Source organism: Trachinotus anak, unplaced genomic scaffold, assembly GCF_046630095.1.
Source record: "Trachinotus anak isolate AG129_WGS33_773 ecotype Australia unplaced genomic scaffold, CSIRO_AGI_Tana_v1 ptg000002l, whole genome shotgun sequence".
Taxonomy (NCBI): domain Eukaryota; kingdom Metazoa; phylum Chordata; class Actinopteri; order Carangiformes; family Carangidae; genus Trachinotus; species Trachinotus anak.
In genome coordinates, this window is record NW_027273853.1 from 17,401,777 (window position 1) to 17,423,623 (window position 21,847).

Sequence of the window (21,847 nt, forward strand, 5' to 3'; positions counted from 1 at the left end):
ATTCCTTTGAGATACTATGACCTGGACAAATGAGAATATTCACAGGCTTGAGGGGTCATTATATGATTAAAAGAATATTCATTTAATTTTTGATTTTTTTTTCTTGTAAATTACTGGATAATTTTCTAACTTCTAAACCTCTAAAACTCAACTCAAATAGAGGGAAGTATCATTCTCCCTGCTGATGATAGTCCTGAACAAATATATTAATTCTTCCCCTCCGTTCTATGACTCAAACATTTACATCTTCAGTAGAAAGCAATGGGCCACAGACAAGTTGGGTAAATCAGAAAGTAGTGAGAAACACACTAATGTATTGTTGGTTTAGGTCTTTTCATGAGATTTGTTGTTAAGAGAGAGAGAGAGAGACAGAGAGAGAGAGAGAGAGAGAGAGAGAGAGAGAGAGAGAGAGAGAGAGAGAGATAGTAGTCCCTCTGAAGGCAGCTTACAACAGCATGCAGTAAGCTGCCTTGCACTGCGGTTTGTACAAAACCAGTAGCAGCCACCCCAAAACAAATCAATTCTTTCCCTCATAGAGAAGGTGTGGGGTGTGGAGAGCAGATGACAAACAGCCCTCGCAATCATAATGGTAAAAGCTTATGCAGCTGCCAATGTCATCTTGCCACTGTGTGATTATTCAAAAGGGATGGTGATAAGCGGCATGTTAGCATGACAGAGCAGAGGAAAAAAGACAATGGTGGTAATGTTAGAGACAGCAGCTGGATTACAGAGAGGAAACTGTAACAAGCTCAAGGCTTAGCAATGACTAATCCAAATCCAACCATTATGTTTTCATTGCCTTTTAAATCTGTTTTCTTTGAAGCAGGTGAAGCAGAACCTTTTCTTTCCCCTTTTCCAGGGATCACATGGTCTCAGAAACACACATGAATATACAAATGCACATAAATAAACACAAACCTACTCACTTATACCGTGGTGTTTTTTGGGAACGGCCATGCTTTGCCTCAGGTTTGGTCTGTTTGTGGTTGTGTGGGTGGGTAGGTAACCTAGGGACAAACTTGAGGTCCTGAATAGCTGTGCGTTCAAGTGCTGTGTTAACTCGAACTACCGACCTTCTGACTAAGATGAACCTTTAAGATGGAATCTGTCAAAAATGTCTTTATACCAGAAAAGGCTTCATCTCTGTGGTTCTGTTGTTAGGGCTGCAGCTTGAAATCCAAGATGCTTTCACTCTCATTTGGTATTGCCAAACACCATATACAGCCATCTTCCAGATTAATTCTGGTCATTGCCAGCCACTTATTAAGAGTATGTGGTTCTGCATTTTATCCCTCACAATTACATTCAACTCTAAAATCCAGTATTGTACATCGTGAACTCCTCCTCAGTCACAGACTAAATCCTTACCTCTTTAAGGGCCCCTAATAAACCTCATTTGCTGTTGATTTGGGAGATCTCAGACCAAAGCTTTTAACAATGTGAGTGCCACAGGACTCTCCCAGTTCCCAGGCAGACACCTCTGAACCCATATGCTCTCAGAGCTTTGTTAACATCCATTTAGCCTGACCCCTGACACCCCTGGCTTCAGTGAATGTCACCATATCTTGCTAATGATATCTTGAAGCCTCAGTGCTTGTCAGACCACATCAGTCCTCTTCTCAGACTTGGACTGAGTAAAAGCTAGAGAGTAGTCCTTGCTACAGATGCCCCCAGTCTGTTCTCACATCGTAACTGGCCCCTTTTTAGCACCAGTCAGGTACCTCTTAAGACACTTTTAAATAGCAGCATTTACCACTGCTGCCTCCAGTGTTTCCAGTGGAGACATGGCAGCAGCGTGTTGCTGAGTTAGGTGGCAGCAGCACTGTAAGAGAGGGTACAACACTTGCAACAACCTGCATCCTGAGTTGACAGCAATGGGGAAAATCTTTAGGGTGAAGGAGTGTTTGGAGTTTTTTGGGATGATTTAACCCCCCCAAAAAACAACAAAAGACCAAACTTGTTTTGTTGTATGACTGTTATGGATGGCAGATTAAAAAAAAAAATCACACTCACTCTTAGTCGAAGTGGTATTGTAGCTTGCCATGTAAACAAATTTGGTTTAATCAAGGTTTTTTAGATTTTTGCCTCTGAGATTTCACACACAACAGGCGAAGAGCATTTTGTTTTTCAGCACTTCAACACAACTATTTTCTACATTGTTTTCCAGATAAAAAAGAAAACCATTCACAGTGAGCTTTGTAGAGTATCCCTATTTGTATTACTTGGACCTATTTGGCATTTTTGCAGTAGTAACAATAACATTTTCTTCTCTCAGGTGTGAATAGAAGCAGCACATTCCACAAGCACAGCTTGCAAAAGGTCATGACATTCTTATTCTTAAACATTCAACACAATAACCTTTATATTTGTAAACCCCCCACACAAACTGAAGCTGTATAAAGTTCATTTGCAAAGTGTATTTGCTCTGTTCACTACATCTCTTCTGTGCATTGCTGAGTAGATAATTTAACCCAGATAATGTGAGCTTCTGATAGTGATTAAAATAACATTTTTCATACGGGTCTGTTCTATTCGCAATTCTCCTGTCGCCTTCACAAGACAGCTGAGTAATAATCTACAAATGTCACATATAATGACCATTTTCAAGCAGGAGATTTTTTGTTTAAAACATATCTAGCATATCTGACGATTATTTCGACTGTAGTGTGAGGTGGCTCAGGTTGATGTGCTTTGATCTACAGGCTGCTGGATAGTTCAGCTGTAAAAAAGATTCAAGAGTAACGTCTATTATATAAATTTAATAATCAGTATAAAGAATGTTCACCAAAATTATCCAATAAACTTGTCCCTAGCCAGTGCATAAACTTGACTATAAAAAGAAACCCAAGGTCTTCTGTAAATAGAGAAAAAAGGTTCTCATTATTCCTGAAGGCAGATTTACAAAACCATTCTCTCCTCCGGTTTCCACTGTCATTTCCAAAATCACTGCCTATGAGAAAAAAATTTTAGCTTTTTTTCAAATTTGAAAAGAGTTGAATTCTCTTTGGTTTAAGAAATAAAATCAACACAAGCTGTAGAAACAGTGCAACCATAATATTATATTATATTATACTGGCAATGTGAGATTGCTTATTTATAAATCTCTGGTAAGAAAAAAAAAAGGAAAAAGCCTCCTTGCACAGCATGGAACTGCCAGAACAGTGGCAGTTCCATGCTGACTCAACCACATCTGGTATACACAGAAAGTGAGATTAGCAGAGTTATAGTATGTCAGGTATAAATGCATGGTTGGGCTGGGTGCAAATCTAGAACCAGATGTCCTGAAAATGACATTGAAAGATGCAAAATGTTCCTGATTTTAGATGTTCTAGTGAAGGTTTCCAATTTTCCACTCTAGTTAACACTCAGGTGCAAATAATAAGTGGCAGGAGAAAAAGCAAGGCCACGCACAGAGACACTCCCAGCTGTTGTTTTGTTTGGAGGGTTTATTTACATATTTACAGCTATGCGGTACCTCGACCCGGTCAGAGGGACAGATGGAAGGACTGGTGTGGACTGCAAAGGATTCAGAGTTTGACAAGCTGTCATTGACGGTGACATTCTTTTTTCTTGTGATACACACACACTCTGCGTGTAATCCAATCTGTCTTTTGGCCTTTTGTTGCTGCAATGAGCTCTGTGAGAGCTGACAACAGTCTTACCTGTGGTTCTTTTTGCAGTCTGATGTGCATCCCCCTGTGGCCAGACAAAGCTCTCTTCTCCACGCCATGATGCCTGAAGTGATAATAATCTCCAAAAACCTGCACAAACATAAAGGGAAAAGCATTGAGTTCACCTTCAGCAACAGGATGGCCAGATAACACTCCCTGCTCACCAAGGCATTTATGTTCACATGAGAAAATGTGCAGATAGTGGTCGTGTCAGAAAGAGCTGAAAACAGACGTGTGCATTTAGCCATTGGAGCTCGGCATTTCCTGTCCACATTCAACAGCAGTCTGTTACTGCTCTGGCAAGTAGAAAAGTGAGCATCTCTTCACTTTATCTCAGATCAAACACCATCATTTCACTAGCACCCATATAATATCCTGTAAATCTGAGCCACAGAAACGCTGCCAAGGCATCATGGGAGTTATAATTATTGAATGCTCACAAAAGGGATGTTTTATCATTGTTTAAGCGAAGTGTTAAAATTTCATGTAGCTTACAATATGAACAGACCCAGGATTCATGTTTCAGCTTTTCAGAGGGAATGAACAGAAACAAACCTAGAAGAGGGATGAAAAGACTTCAGCTGTCTACAGACTGGAGAAAAAGTGAGACACGCACACAGATCCATTACACAACTGCAGATGGGCATTACCTGACAGAAATGACTAGATGCACCCATTAGAGGTAGAGTCATCATGGTAGCTACTCCATACTTAAGCATTCCATGCAGTGCTGCCATTGTTCCCTCACACATCCCACTCATGAAAGATCTTTTAAGGACAAGCGACTGGGTGACAGCTGACATCACACTGGCCTAAAACCTCAGGGAATGCTTTCTTTCCGTCTGCTTTGCTCTTAAGTGACACATGGAGCAGCGTGTGCCTCCCCTAGTAATGGTCAAGGACAGCTGACCTGAGAGCAAGACAGAGACTAAATAATACAGACGTCTGGAGACGAGTGCGCAGCGAAAGACAAAAATAACCAAACAGAAGGTGGAGGGAGAGGAAGACAAGGAGCAGCCCAGCCACTCTTTACATCGGTATTCACAAGAGAGAGGCCGCCATTTGAAGAGGAAGCACTGCAATCTGTACAGTAGTGCCACTGGGGACTGGCTCACCTTCACAAGCCCAGTGGAGCGGAGGAAGAGAGGGGGGTGTGGGGGGGTGGGGGGTGGGGTGGGGATGACGGAGGTAGGCAAATAGAGGGAGGGAGACGCAGGGTTTGACAGGCCGACCGGGCAGGATGGATGTGTGTGAGGAGGGAGAAGAGCAGACGCAGCAGGATGGAAGGTTCTCCTGGGGCTGCAGGCTGATTCTGCAGGCTGGCTGTCTGCAAACCGACCGGACTGGAGGCTGAGGCTTGAAAGGCCTAGTCTGGCAGAACTGATCTAAAGCTGTCAGCCTAGCACCGGCCAATTTTACGTCATTTGTCAATTCTAAATCACTTTCTATGATAAGTTCCACACAAACTGGACAAACATCAGTCTTAAATTACTCGCTGTTGTGTAAAAGTGATCTTTTTATCCTTGGAGTTCTGCTGCGTGTAATGATGGGTGGAAAAGATGAAGAATGCTGCTTTTGTGAGGAGACAGCTTTTCAAAAAGTCCCTTTTCAAGGGATGAAAAAATGTGACCAGTGAAAATGTCAACATAAAAAAAAGTCTTTACTATTCTGCAGCCTGAAGGAACTGCAGCAGGGATGAGGGCACACTGGTACATGTGATATGGATATTCCCCAAAATCCATCAATTCTTGATGAAGATTCACTTTTATATTGCTAATGTCTGCACAATCACTGAAGTATTGGACCCAGACTGCTATTATGATTGCATGGCAAATCATTCTCAGAAACTGGAAGATGTCTGGAGAGCCTACATTCAGGCCTGGGTGACTGAATAAGGAAAAGTAGCTAGTTATGAAAGACTGTCATATGGGATGCATGGGAGGACAGAAAAATATCTCCTCAAGTGGGGCATGTATGTCTTCTATAAAACTGTCAGTGTAAAGACAGGTTAGAGGCACACTGTTTTTGATTACTATGAGAAAGCTATTCTTACCTTTGGATTTTATTATGACATTATTTCATTTTATTTATTATTGTTTTTTTTTTTATGAACTACTTATTTATTCATTCCTCTTCAGAACTGCATTGTCTCCTTGGCAATAGATTTCTACACAAGCCACTCAATATGCAGGTCCACTCCTCTTGTTTCAGTGTTGGGTGGGGGTGGGAATAGGGAGTCAAATGTATCATATACCATCTGTTGTATGACTGATGGTCATATCATAAAATAAAAACTGCAAGTCAAAAAAAAATCTTAACTGATTTAAACATACACTGACATGGATCAAATGACTTATGTTTTTATATTATAATTATCATTTAACTCCTAGATATTAAGCAGATATAAATATGCAGCATACGCAATAGAGTACTGCTGCAGTAAGATAGTTCATGCTGGGCAGAAGGGTGAATTTATATCACTATAATGGAATACTTTTATTAGAGACAATGTTGTGTTAGGACCTTAGCTGATGCTGACTTTATGACATCATCAGTGAATTACACAATCAGCAACTGACCTCACAGACACTGGGTCTTGAAAATAATGTCAAAGCTATGCAAAAAAGAAATGGCCTCTGAATGATGTAAGGGTGAGGTGTGACGAAGGATGTGACCCAAGAAATTAATGAGACCCACTTTCACATTGATTGCGGCAGGGCAGAAAGCTAATTTGTGCTGCACCGGGTTGGCTTTTCTGTGGGACAAACCTATTTCCGAGTGTGCTGATGTCCTCATTTAGACCAAGAGTCTATGGGTCTTGGGAAATGGAGATGGAGATAGAAATGTTGGTGTAACTGCCCATGAGTGCAGCTGAGTCATGTCTCTCCAAAGTCGGAACGAGAATTAATCATATGGTGTGTGTGTGTGCATATGTGCACGTGTACGTACACCAGCGACAATAACTGTGAGCACTGTGGGTCATTAGTCACCCTGCCACAATGCTCTGAGTCTGCGTTAGAGGCACCCTGCCCTTTACACTCTTCACTGGTCAACATCAGACATTACTATCTAATATGTTTCTTACTTTAGCTGCTTCGTTCCAGTCTCCATCTTGTCTATACTGTCACGCAGCCTTGAGGTACATCTTTAACAGAATTGAGCATTGTGTGCTATTAAAAATTACCCAAAGACAAAATGTCTAATTAAGACGGGGGAAGTAGGCTTATTTTCATTACCCATGCAAGATCGTGTCTTCAAATTGCATGTCTGTCTGACCAACAGTCCAATACCTACAGATTTTCTGATTACAAAAATATAAAACAGAGAAAAGGTGAAAACCCTCACATTTAACCCTATAATGCCAAATGCATCAAATTTGATACAAGCATTTCTGAGACCTATTGCATCACCTTATGGTAAAAACTTCACTCAAAACCCTCTTGTATCCAATCTGATACTTGTCTTCCAACCCCTGGTGGATACCTTTATCACTACAACAATTCAAACACAGTACATGGGACAATCCAAGTTGGCCACCTTCAGATAGTTCCCAACTCACTGGATCAAGGTAAAGAAAATTGCGATTTTTACGATTTTCCAGTGACATTTTCTTTGAAATTTTTAGTAATATTCTAACATGAACACTTAATCTGTTGAAGCAAGTTATAATTACATAATTTTTTTGCATTTTAGTATGTAGTAAAATTGTGCATAAAATTTGGAAAAACCTATATGCAAATACTTTTTTGTAATTTTTTTTTCAAATTTTGTGAAAGGGCCAAATAAAGGTTCCAGATTCAAGAAATCATAATTTTCTGTCCATTATTTTTGGGGTCAGGCATTACAGGGTTAAGAAGCTAGAACCTGTGACTTTTTTGCATTTTTGATTAAAAAAATGATTTAAAGTAATTGCTGACGATTAACAGCTCTGACGACTGACTGATCAATGAACTGGATAATTGTTTCAGCTCAAAAGGGAACTGAAGTGATTTATTTGGATTAAGTCAGATAGTCTTGCAAAATCAGCACTAGATAACTCTTTCACAATAAAAATTAAATAATTCTAAATTCTAATAAATTAATATAAGATAAGGTTAAGTTTATCATATATTCTTAAAGTATTTCATACTTGCTAAAGTCATGCTATAATTTCTAAAATATATCTGCATAGAAAAAGAATATGAAAATGAACCCATGTCAGCTCTGTGAAAGAAGAGAGAGAAGTTGTGGCAGGTTTTTAAGACGTGCCCAGAGGTTTCCTTCAGGCCAAATCCAAATCTGCATATCGTGAACTTGAAAAACGTTCAGAACTGTATTTCCAGACTTCGTGTACATAAGCAGCGCACATATAAAAGTGAAAAATAAGACTGAATTGTTGACATCAGCAAGAATGTTGCACTCTACTTAATGTGTTTAATAACATATTATATATGAATCGAGGACAAACCAGCAAAAGCTGGTAAGAGATCTTAATGTAAGTTTATTAGGTGGATTTATATTGAGAAAATAGGAGCATAATGTGAATAAGAGGTTTACATAGAGTATGAATGGCTTTGGAGACTGTATATTCAGGTTTCAGGTGAAAGGACAGACGACAGTAAAAATGTCCTTGTGAACTCTGGAAAAAATAGTCCTTATCAGATATAATAAATGAAGCATAATAATTAACTTTTATTTTCCTTTTTCTTCCGTCTTTGAGAAACCTGAGCCATCCTTAAGTGGACTGCAGTTTTCAAAATGTGCAGCACCAATATGTAGGACCAGCTATCAGCAGCATTACGTATGAAAATCTAGTGAAATATTTCTCACTGACTAAAATAATAACTGATGTATATACTTTTGCAAACCATTTTTAACATATTTAAATTTTGTCAACCTCCATAAAGTAAAATCATTTTCATGTTTCTTTGGAACAAAAGAATCACAGTATATCTCTGCCAAACATTTAATTCATTTTACAACACCACTAACGATGTGTACTGTACACAAGCATGCTGCTAGGGTTGGGTGATAAAATTTTCCAACCAGACACTGTCAGTCCAACAAACAGCAATTGCTGATATATTCTTACAGGTGTGTGTATTCTGTTTGAATAAATTAATGTGAAAGGTTGTTAATGTGAAAATCTAATTTTACTTACACAGTCTATTGGCTACTTTTCTTCAATCAAACAAAATGAGCAGTAAGATGTACACACAGGCTGAACAGCTGTGCGACACTATTTGAAGAAGAGTCCAGTGGCGTCAGATGAAGGACGACTCTGATTGCAGCTTCCAGGTGAACAAACAGGTGGGAATGACATATGTTGTAATGTGATCAGGGTGCACAACAGCAAATGCAGCTTTTGGCCTAGTTCTCAAATATGATTTGTGAATTGATATTGGTTTTCAGCACCAGTCGATCGGACAGCAAAACTAAAGACTGGTTAATTACTGAGTTGAATTCTCAATGAGGCAGAAATTAAATTAAATTAACAGATAAAATCACAAAAAATGATCCAAAAAAAACAAAACAAACACAAAAAAAAAAAACAAAAAACAAAAAACAAAAAAAAAAAAACAAGGCAGGGTGAATACAAGGCACAAAAAGACTGCACAAAATCCCTAATACAACTGTAGCTCCCACAGTGGGAAAAGTCCTCTCTTGTGGTGGACTTTGCAGGAATCCATCTGTTAGTCTGCAAGTGTGGACGCCAAGACTGAACCCACTTAGATGTGTTATTATGATCATTAGCATTTAGTGTGGAAAAATATTCCTCTATGTCTCTATGATCTTGGTTGGAATCCCCTGTACAGCAGCAAGAAGAACTTGACTTTTGGAGCTGCTTTTAAAAATGACATTATTTATGAACTGAGATTTGCCTAAATTGGGTTCATCTGATGTAAATGACAAGTATTTCAAGCTTCTAATTTTAACAACTTTGAACTTATAAGAGTGTGCGCTTGTGTGAGACAGACGGTTGTGGGAGTCTACATGTTGGCTGAGTTTGAATGCAGCTGACATTAAGATCGCTTATCAAAAGCTTTCTGTCAGTCCGTGAGCTATGTGAAGCATCAAAGGCACATCAGCCAGTTGCACTCTGTTTTTTTCACCGTTTCTTCAGCCCACTCACCACATCAGTGTTTCACATTTGATTTTTATTCCTCTAATAACCCAGCCCATTTTTTCTACCTACCACTCAGTGTTGAGCAATGAAACTTGAATGACATTGTTAACCATAGCGCCTTTCATAGCAGTAATAGTGCTTTTGCTGCACTCCACCAGGGAATTAAGCCAGAATTGTCATTAGATTTGGTGACTGAACGTTATGTCATTGTGTGTCTCCTACATCCAGTATATTGCTGTGTCCTGTCCTGGTGCCCCTCTAAGGTGGCTGCCTTGGTTTCCAGCCACCTCCAGCCACATTTGTTCAGTCAATATTGGCCAAAGGGGATTGGCTTCAGATCAGTGATGCCGAAAAGAGAAATGTGGCAAGCTTTCACTGGGCTGTTACCTCATGTTATTTCACATAGCTGTTTGTGTGCATACAAGTGTTTAGGCAACTCTCCAATGTAACAAACTGATTTGAAATGAAGGAAAGTTTTCTTTTCACTCTCATCAAACTAGTGAGGATAAAATTATGCACTGCATTTGTTGGGAAATGTGCCTGAAATTTGTTTCGTGGCAGACACGCTATGGTTGTCGCAAGTGATGGGTGATGGAAAAGGTACACAATAAAATCTAATTTCTCTTATCACCAAAGTGAAATTTTGCAGGGAGACTCAAAAATATTGCAATATTTTGAGAAGCGGTAGCGTACACACAGTAGAAAATGAAAGTACATGTTCATTCCAACCAACTAATGCAATGATATTGTGTGTGTGTGTGTGTGTGTGTTTATGTTTGTATGCATTCAGGAGACTGAGTACAAATATCCAGTATTCAGCATGGGAGCTTAAAGGTCCACAATGCTAATATTGACTGAGACAGAGCATTAAGCGTATTCCCTTAAGCTTGTGAAAAGTGCACAGAGGCAAATCCAACTTATTGGAGCTGGCGTCAGTCAGACCCATCCGTCAAGAAAAAACACTGGCCTCAGTGGCACAGCAATACTAGTAATTCCCTCTAAACACTGAACACATTAATTCACAGCCTGTCACAACCATAAAATCCCACTAACCTTAATGGAAGATGCTACAGCAGGCACATGAATGTGTGAGAGATGTACAGGAATGGAGACAATGCTCAACTGCTCCTTTGTACAGTGGAAAAGAAAAACACTCAGAGGCAGCTTCTGTTGCACATCTGCGATAGAAATGTCAGCGGCCCAGCAGAGCTCATTGATTGCCACGCAATCTGCCAACCCTCTCTCTTCTCTTGCTTTCCCTTTTATATGTTGCCTCTCCTTTTATTTATGTCTCATATTCACACAAAACACACATCTACGCAAAGCAATACAGAAATAGGCTCTTTCTTTGTTGCATACACTTTATGTACACAGCCAATGTGTTGTTTTCTGTTGGTTTGGTGCGATCACTTGCTGTTGGGGTAATAAAACATGTTGCTGGTGACCGCTCAGCCACTGGGCTGCCATCTTTTGGACTAATTACAGCTGAAACTCTGAGGCTCCACTTAGTGGGAGAAGCTCATTATTTACTCTGAAATAGGGGCTAATTGAGTGTTTTAAAATGAAGGGTAATTATTTGTTTGCATCTTAGTTCTAATTCTGCATGTTGCCTGCCTCGACCGCATTCACCAGCTCAGGGGACGTGCTGTCTTGGGAAAAGCTGAGCCACAAAAAACAGCTTTGGCTAATTATGTGGCTGAATAGCAAAGATTTAACAAAATGCCTATGAAGACCATCCCCCCAGTAATGGGGAGTAACAGAACAGAGGAAGTATGAAAGGTGTGGGCCACTGAATACATTGTCTTTAAATAAATAAGAGTTATTCAGATGGTTGTGGGAAAGGCACAAAGACCTCTCAGGCAAAGAGATTCTAAATCATGGTATGTCTGGCCAGATCTATTCCTATTCTGGGAGAGTAGGACACAGTGGAATATAAAAGAAAGGAGGGAAAATGAAAGTGAGGAAGGAGAAAGAAATATATCACAGGAGAGTAGATGAGTGTAGAATGTGGAAAACTAAGTAGGAATTGGCTACAAAAGGAATGTGTCATAGATGACACCAAGAGAGCAGAAATATACAGCCCCTGCTGATGCCTGACCTTTGGCTAATATTACCATAAAACTAAATTTATACAGTTCTGTCACTGTAAATGAGAACTGCCTTGTAATCCTAATCAATGATGGTATCACCCTCTGTGATTCTATTCTTGAATAAAACATGGTGAATCCACATCATATCTCTTGGGTTTGGAGTTAGAGCAGAGAATTAAATGGCTCGAATGTAAGAATCTCATGCATTTGCTGCACACATGAGAAATGTGGAAAAAGCAGCATTCCTGATGTAGCTTATCTGTGTGGTGTGATTTTTCAGAGAACAGATAAGGGACAGAGCAGGGAGAAGGAGGCTTATCAAAAACCACACATGCACACACACGTGCGTGCACACACACACACGCATGCAGAGATGCAGAGTAAAGCTTCATCATCACTCTGCCAAACCTTGCTCAGAGTGGCACTGATACATCCAACCAACATCTTGAACTCACAAAGATGCTGCTGTTCAAAGTAATTCCCACATGTGCACACAAACACACACACAGACACACAAACACACCAAAGATTCAGAGCTATGGCCTTGAGAAAGGGAGAGTGAGATGGATAAAAAAAACCAAAAAGATCTTGCATGTGCGGAAGAGAGAGTGTGTGTGAATGAGAGAGACATATCAAATATTTCAGATCACTCCTTGCCTTTTTAATTTGAGATTTATCCCACTGGGGGGATTTATAGGTCTCAAATCCCTGTCTTGGTAGGAGAAATGTGCTAACCAAATTAGTAAACACCCAACTTTAACTATGCTTCAACGGAGCGTCGAATATTCATGGAGTCAAGGGAGAGCTGGATCCATTGCTTCGTGCACTGCTTCAGTGCAGCAGTGGGGCTGGTTTCTCCCCATATTGGTAATATCAGTAATCACACTGTTAACCTGCTCTGATATTACAGAGCAATGGTCTGACAAACCCAGGGGTGAGGGAAGCCAGGCATCTCTCCATAAAATGGTGCTGTTACCATTCATTGAACACAAAATAGAGACAGAGTGACAGATGGAGAGGAGGAAAATAAAAGAACAGAGAGGATGGGAAATAGACTAACACACATTTAGATGTATTGGTAAACAGAATTGTTCTTGAAACCTCGGCCACATGGGGCATCTTCCTCTTGCCCTGAGGAAAAGCAGCAGAAGACTTGTCGATGTATGAAAACAACTTCAGTGGAAAGCAAAAAGGATTGGGATCAAACTGGGTTAATATTTAAGCCGCTGGGAGAGGGGAAGAATAAAAAGACATTTTGAACAGATGAACAGGATCAGTGCTCTTTGGATCTAAAGAAGCCACAGAGACAAATGTGCCACCACGGTGAGTGCATCCGACAAAGAGCTTAGGCAATGAAGCATAGCATCATGCAAATGAGGAGGAAAAAAAAAATCAGCTCGAGATAGAATTAAGAAAAGAAAAGAAAAAAAATCAATGCTACTTAAAATCTTTTGAAATATGAAGTATGTTACAGTGTTAAGTATTCTATTGTGTAAAACCTGAGTGCTACCGGCCCTTAGTTTATGCCTGGAGGCAGCATTGCCACCCTGATTGCTATGTCATATAAATTTGTTATTAATCCTAATCTGAGGTGAATAGCACAGACAAGCTGCACTTGACTCTGTCATGCTAAAAAAAAACAAACAAACAAAAAAAACATTCTCTGTCCTCCTCCACCACTTATTTATGTTAATAGTGCCCCTGTACTCTTACATGACTTTGTTTCAACCTGTTGTCTGCAGAGTCATGAAAGAGCACACTTTTCCCAAGGAATGAAAAGCCTGCTACTTGTTAGTGCAGTAACTACAGTCCATAAAAAATCAATGTGAAGAGCACTCAAAGGGTTGTCCTATTGATTTTTCATAGACTCAGATCAGTCAATCTATCAATAGATACAAGATGGGAGACAGAAGGACTAAGAGAGGCGCCGCGGAAGCACAGCAGCAGTGATGGACTACTGAAAAGGAAATGTGCAAAACGTCCTCTGCCTCGAATGTGTCCTTCACTTCAAGGGCTCAGCTCAAGAAAATGGAAGCTGTCAGCACCCTCAGATGTACAGCAAGGAGATGCAACCCTGCTGCATGAAAAAACAAAACCCTAGAGGGAAAAATCACCTCGCGGTCTCACTTAAACATCACAGAGTGGTGAAGGAACACCTGCGCTCACAAGCACACACCAACACATTCCGACACACTCACACCTCTCTGTATCTCTGTCTTCCACCCTCCATGTGTGATGAGGTCAATAAAAAGACCACCCCGGCCCCCAGCTGTCCCCTCCGGCTCGGTCCTCAGACGATGGCCTGTTTTTGAAGCGGCAGGGATTCTGTGAAGCTGCCGGATTATTCATTTGCAGTGTAACTCAACCTGCTGAACTTCTCCACGTCACCTATGCAGATTTCCCTGGTGCCAGAACAGCCTCCGTCAGGCTTCGTCACCCTAGTTTTTGGAAACTGAAGTAAATAGGTTCCACTTCTATTTCCATTCCACTCTCGTCAGTTTAATTCCTTTACTCTGTGTGTCTTCACTCAGCCCCCTGTGACTTCTCCTCTGGTTCCATCTATTAAAACTGACACATTCAGTGCTTACATTTTATGCCTCTTCACATGTTGAGACTCTCACTAAAATCATTCATGTCTCCCTTTCTGCTCTGTATAAACGGGGGAGAATATATACCAGGGAGAAAAGCTGGCAGAGTCTGTGCTGTATATATTCCAGGATACTGTGGATGCTTTGTTTGTAGCATATATATATTTTTTTTTCCCTGCCTGCAGTACAGCATTCTGGTGACCCACCACACTGCAGTGGTTCAAAAGGTGCAGTAGGTTAGGTGTGTCACTGGAAGTCCAGCAGCATGCTACAATTTTCATGTCAAGATTGTGCCATCTGCTGCCTGTCTGCTCGGATAAGGAAAGTGCACAGCACACCTCTGTTCTTTGGTCTTTCTGTCATTTCAGTAGATGGAGGCATGAACCATATAAACCTCTCCAAACAGCACACCAATACCACCTGTCTCACTTTCACTATACATTCTTCAATCGAGGAAAATATACATTTTTGTTCAAATTATGGCCACAGTGCCAGCAAGGCAGAGTAAATCTGATTCTTCTTCAAACATAAAACACAACCTGCAAAATTATATTATCATTTTATGATTTTTAGTTTTTTTTTGTGTCCAACTGCAAATAATGTGGTTATTTTCAAAATCATTGTTATTCCAAACGAGTGCCATTAATCACAGGAACAATGGGAGCTCAAAATTTTCAATTTGTCTAGAAACGTGAATTCTACATAAAAAGAGACATCATCTAACCTTTACAGATGCAGAGTTTATTTTCACCTGTGATTTCCCACCTCCCACATTAGAAAATGAATTTGCTCTGACAGTATGTCATGCTGGATGTGTGCTGTTTAACATGGGAAGAGAAGAGACGATGATTGGCCATACTAGTCATCAACCACTGCTAAACCCACGGACAATGTCTGATAATGGATTTGTTCTAATTCTAACCTGCTGCCATGTGTGTTCTGCATCTAATTTTGAAAATTACCACCCTGTTAAACTTTTTTGAGCCACCTCAGGCCTTTGAGGGTGAGCACAGTTGAGTAGACCAGACAGACAAAGATATGTAGCTGGTTTCACCTCTAGGACATTAGAAGACTCTCTTAACACAGTGATGAATAGTCATGGCTATCATCTTTTTTTAATATTGGTGCTAGTTACAGATTTTTCTTCAGCAATAACAAAACAACACCTTTTGAATACTGCATCTGATGAGAAGAAACACATTTTACACAAAACACCTTTGTCATTCTCCAGGGCATCAATTTTTAATATTAGCTGGCAAAAAGTAAAGAGAAGTGATGTGCAGCCCTATTGAGAGTTAATGATATGAAATGACAGCTTCATTTTCTTCTTCTTTCAACCTGTGCATGCGCTTTCATAAATTAATACATATAAGGACAACTGTGCACACAAGACTTAATACTTAATAACTTCAATTAATATGCTACAATCATTTTCCTAAAAAAAAAAGTATGATGTGAAAATGTCCTATTTCCATTTCAATTTTCGTTGGTTAATCTGTATTTATTATAACGTCTAACTTGCACATAAAACATTTGAGACTTTGGACAGACGCAAGTGAATTATACCTGAAGCATTAAGTTAATTCATCACATTATACAAAACAAGATGTGATCAAAGGGCAGAACAAAGTCTCATCTCAGCTCAACAATCACAGCAGTGAGTTGAAATGTTCACATGAAATCTACAGAACTGTATAAAATGATAAAGTCTGATAGAACATATCCTTACATTGCTTGTGCAGAGTGAGAAGTGCACTTAAAAGAAAGAGTAGACGCTTCACAGTGGCCTCACAGAATTAGAAGAAGACCCACTGCTCATTTGCCAAAAGGGGCCAAGGACACAGTACTGGCCGTGGAACTAGAGCTGCAAGCTGACTGTGTGTGTGTGTGTGTGTGTGTGTGTGTCTTTGAACTAGGCCTTGTTCAAATTCATGGAAGACTACACCAACTCCTTGAACCTCAAAAGCAGATGCCCTCAACTTTTGATGACATCAAAACTTCAGAGTTCGAGAATTGGAGTCTCTGTGTATCGAAAGGGGGAACTTGAGCTTTGTATAGCTTCATGAGAGCCTGAAATAAACTTCTATATGGTAGCTGGCCTTATGCAGAGCAGTTTAAAGCACTGAACTACAACAAGCCACCACACAAATGCATCAGAAAGAAAAGGCAAGACAAATACAGTATTGTATCATCTATGTAAGCACGTGTACACATACTGTGATTTGCTATGATATACTGCATATCTACATTTTCTATATAAAATGACACATTTTCAACTGAAAACAGTTACAGGGATTAACTGTCACTGTCATGTATACTTGCTCTTTCATGAAAGGCTGGCAAAAATATATATATTCCTCTTCCACCCACACCAGAGCTGGCAAACTGGAATATGTTAATTGTTTGATCACCCCATTTAATAATTTTTGTTTGCTGTATTTCTATTTACTGTCGGCAACAGTATTGTTGAGACAACTGTCAAAGTATTAAGCAGCTGAGCATACATTGAGCTATTAAAAAGAGCTTTTCTCACACCAAGGTAAGCTTTATTATAGTGCTATTCCAGGCAAAACATCCGCACGATGCAAAGGGCATGACATTTACTGCCATTTCATCTCATCACTACACAGTGTGATCAGTAGAAGCAAAGCTTAACGGACTAAATGTCTATAAGCATTTTATCAAGAAAAACAAACGTGGTCTAAAGGACGTGAGGGAACTGAAACAACTACAATTTGATTCAGAGAATAATTCTTCCTGAGAAAGGGAAACAGAGTTCAGCTACAGTACTTTTTTCTTTATGATTTAAGAGGTTAAAGATATCACATTATAGCAGGGTGTATAAATCGAATGCAGCAGAAACACAAGGAGTAAACTACCGCTCATATTTGCTGTGTGGGGTGTATGCAATTGTGTGGCAGCACGGAAAATATGAGGGAACAGAACACTTATTATAAAGGACTCTTGTGCAAGGTCCCATGATAGCCTTCATAACAATGATAAATGGCTGAAGCATTCTGCTAAGCTACATCAAATGACTAGCACCTTTAGGATTTTTTTTCTATTACGCTTAGCACGGGAGCATACTGGGAAGGCTTTCTGCAAAACAGAGCAGGAGATTAACATCCTGGGAACCATTATATTTTTTAACCTCATTTTATTTTTCAATTTCCTCTCACACATCCATAACAGAGACACAGACAGGGAGACTGGAGGCTGGATCAGGACAGCCTGGTGTGGTGCACTGTTTGCTTTCTATCACAATCCTCCTACAAACCCAAACAACAACCACAGTGCTGGGAGCAGACTGCTGGTAGGTTTACCATGAAAACCTGAGAAGAGTTTCGGTCATTTCCTGACAGCTTCTTAGAGTTTGAAATGAATCTTCTTAATTTTGTGTGGTTATCTCTCAACAAAATTCACTTGCTGCTTTGCTTCAGAAGGGCGACCATATCGGGTCATGCCTGCTATGATGATGGTGACTGTTTGCCTAATGAATAAACAAGAACTGCTTTTCTGCAGCGTCCAAACTTAAATATGGTTTTACTCTATGTACAATGGTCTATATTCTACATTTATAGAGTTCTATATAACATCATGCCCCATCAGTTATACTGTACAATCTGGAATAGAATCACTCGCAGCTTCCATTGTAGGAATAATGTAGCACAGATTGAGGGCAGGTGCATGATGGGGGGTAGCTTTACAAGAGCTACCAGCTTACAGAGAAAGTAGACATAAATAATGCAGTCATCTTTCCCATTACAGTATAATGTAGACTAGAAATTTATAGTGCTCACTATCGTATCCTACCTCTTAATGAGGAGGCATTTAAGCAGTGGGTGCATTACTCCTCAGCATGATACAGTAGTATAATAAACTTGCTTGTCCAGTCTCTGGGATAAACGCATTCATCAAAATGTGTGGAAATTGTCTGTCTTATATCAGGGTTAAGGAAGCAGTATGAAATAAAGGTATGTCTTAGTTGGCTTTGTGTGCAGAGGATAAAAGTAGGTTTGAGTCACAAGGGATGAGCATCATTGGCTGCGGGTTCACAGGAATACAGACGGAAACTTCAGCGTTTGATAAACTAGCTCTACAGAGGCCTTTTTCCACAGTCCCAACTTAAATTACTGTATATCTGAGACAAAGTCTTTATCAAGGGCTAAGAGCCAGGCGGTTGTATGCACCATTTGAACGAAACGCCCCAGGTATGTTCTGGGTCACCTGCTTCATTCGTTAATGTCAGTTTTATTTTAGAGCATACAATGTAAAGAATCCCTGCATCGTTTAAATTTAAGAAAGAACTGCTCATGCGGTACCGCTCTCTGTCTTTGTCCACAAAGCATTCTAAAGACAGAATGAAAATGGAACGAACGCTATGAAAGTATTCTGCACTCATCCTCTGCTGTGAACAGTATTCTTTCCACATGGCAGGCACTCTTTCTACATTATTCAGGCTGAGAATGATCTGGCTGTATTATAACTACTACACACAGCTCCTATCTCTGGGTGAGGAGCTGCATGATAGCACCCACGCAACCCATCCACCCATACATAAGACTCTCTAATGGCTCCACATGGATCATTGGCCACTAATTACAAAAATGTTCAGATTCTGATTTGAAGTAGAGTAAAGTAAGTAACTTTAATCTGTATGTACCTTAGATAAGTTTATATATAAATGAAATAGAAAGGTCTATCCATGGGACCACACTTTGTTTGTTCTAGACATGAATGGTAACAGTTATTGATGAGAAACTAATCCTTCAACTGTCTGTAAACTCCAGGAAGAAGCTACCGGATCTCCAACAGAGCCTGAGTCAGGGAGGCCCAGCTGCTTTGTTATTTCGCTATCACTCTCTGTCTTGTCTCTCGCTAAATCGAATCAGCCTGCAATTGACCAAGTGTCATGCTTCAGAGGGGGGGCCTAGAATCTTTGGTCTCACAGACCTTTTACTTCTCCATTCTGCTTTCCTCAAAAGGTCATATTCTCTACTTTTACAACAGCACAATGTACACATTGCTCTGCACAACATTTTCTGGCATCATATTAGCTTGTCAGAGTTTGAGAGTATGAGAGGAAAAACAGGAGCTCATGGACCACAGTCCCAGGTGTGGCTGTGTATGACAATAAAACCTTGTAGATGCTTTTGGTGTTTTTGTTTTTTTAATCGAAGTTTCACTTTGTCTTTTACTTATTAATGGAAAATGAATACATTATTTCTCCCTCCCACACAATCCCTGAAACACAGCACAACACAGGAGGAAGGTCATTTGTATGCTCCCGGCGAAAAGTAATGTTCAAGGATTATTTTGCTTCTCTAACATTAAAAAAAGACCCACTGAAATAAGATAAAAAAGACAGCACACTGGCTCTTGATTGATGCACCAGTCTCTTGTGGAACATCAGAGGCATTAAAAATCAGAAATAACACACATAGTGCAAATCCATAATTCAAATGGTCTATGACGTGTTAGCCCACTTTTCTTCTTAAGTAACTGTAAAGTTAGATGATTCATTTGGCACTTTGATGCACTGCAGTTAAGCTGGTATGTACCATGAAATGGGTTCCAAGGCAATACATGTGCAGATCCTTTGTTAGCATATATAGTAATAGCCTGCTGGCCTCAATCCACAGCCAGGGCTCCCAGTAGGTTTCTGAAACCATGGCCATAATACTTTTATTTAACAACAATATTTCATCGCTGCTGGGATTTTAATCAATATCTCCACAAATTAAAAGAAAACTCTACTTGTCATAAACGTAGTTCAGACATACGACCATGAACGCCTGCCCATAAGTCCCTTTTATCAAAATTAACTCTGAGTACTGAACTCTGATTTACATTTCATGGGGTCTTAAAATATTCATGCAAAATTGACTGGTTGCACGTAAAAAAAAAAAAAAAAAAAAAAAAAAGATGAGACAAATCCAAGGCGTTATAGTGGCATCCAAGCAGGATATGAAATTTGAAAAATGAAATATGAAATAAAAGCTTCCATTGTGAGTTATCCAAAGATATGAGGCACAATAGATTTCATGATAGAGGACAGAATCTGGGCACACAGCAGAAAAAAACTAATAACTTCTTAATAACTTGTCTCATGTCCTCAGTCACAGTCAAATTACTTACTGTTTGTACACTTGTAGGCTTCAGACTGGACGCTCTTTGCCATTATATGCTTTAGTGGAGATGGGATATAAGGAGGTTTGTCCTAGCAAAATGTAATACTAGCTGAGCACTACTTTGATCTTCTGTTAACACCTCTGGGTAACAGTTTCCCCCTAAACTATACCTATATTGTTTTATTTCTAATTTTTATTTTCATTTATAACATTGAACCTCGATATCCTCGACCTCCACACATATTGCATTTCTAATAACATTTTCTCAAAGCCAGGACTGGAATGATGGCACACAAAAAGGAGGGGGAGGGAAATGTCATTAGATTGTACTATGTTAACAGTAGGGAAGAAAAACATGACTGAGTGCGGTGGTACAAGTTAAACTGGAAATATGTCATAGCGATGGATAAGCTAGCTCTCTGCCCGCTTTGCTTGAAAAGTGACTGCTGTTGGCATGCAGAATCCATGGAAGTTATTCCCCATTGTGGAGAGCCCAAGGCTGACTCAAGGTCTGTGCATTGCTTTTTTCCCCCCTTACCTGTGGGCAGGATAAGTGATGGGCTCCTAAGCTCTACAGTAGAGCTGCAAGGAAAGAGGAGCTTTATATAGATGTATAATAATAATAATAATAATAATAATAATAATAATAATAATAATAACACGTACTGTGTGTGGATGGCTGGCTTGACAGCAATTTGATTTAATGATGCAACTTGGCATTTCGCCTCAAAGGGGATTATTATCATTCTTCTTTCTTGATGGGATTCTCTTTAATTTTGGGAAACACATTCAGTGACAATGAACCAAATATATTAATATATTATAATATTTTTTATTTTTGCCTTAACAATGTGGAGAACACACTTTACTCTGGGCGGTAAGACCTGTAGTTGTGCCAGTGGCAGCAGTAGCTGTAGTAGTAGTGACATTAGCACTACTAGTCTTAACATTTATATTGTGGCGGACATGGGGGCAGCAGAATGGCAGTAGCAGTGATTGTGCCAGTTTCCGTTTTACAATTCTGGCAAAGAAGTGACAAGTTTCATTTCAATTTGATTATTGCACTCCAAAGTGTTTCACATTGATTGTTGCTGAAGCCACAGTAATTTGATCATTTCTTTTAGCAGATCAATGCATTGAAATGGCATCATTTATAATTGATGCACTGGTGCAATGAATGAATCATTACACACCTACAGAGCATGTCAGAGGTAGTGCCTCTCTAAGTGTTCGATTGTGATATAGTAAATGTCTGCAGACA

The 21,847-nt window shown here is 39.7% G+C and overlaps 1 protein-coding gene across 3 annotated transcripts in view; it reads right to left on the reverse strand.

The window, feature by feature from the left end:
* Nucleotides 1-21,847, reverse strand: part of furinb (furin (paired basic amino acid cleaving enzyme) b) — a 72,537-nt gene that overhangs the window by 34,846 nt on the left and 15,844 nt on the right. For all 3 annotated transcript variants that reach the window (XM_071503115.1, XM_071503123.1, XM_071503133.1), the window contains one exon: nucleotides 3,663-3,761. In XM_071503115.1, the coding sequence (XP_071359216.1) occupies nucleotides 3,663-3,761 (99 nt within the window). The remainder of the gene's footprint in view (nucleotides 1-3,662; nucleotides 3,762-21,847) is intronic.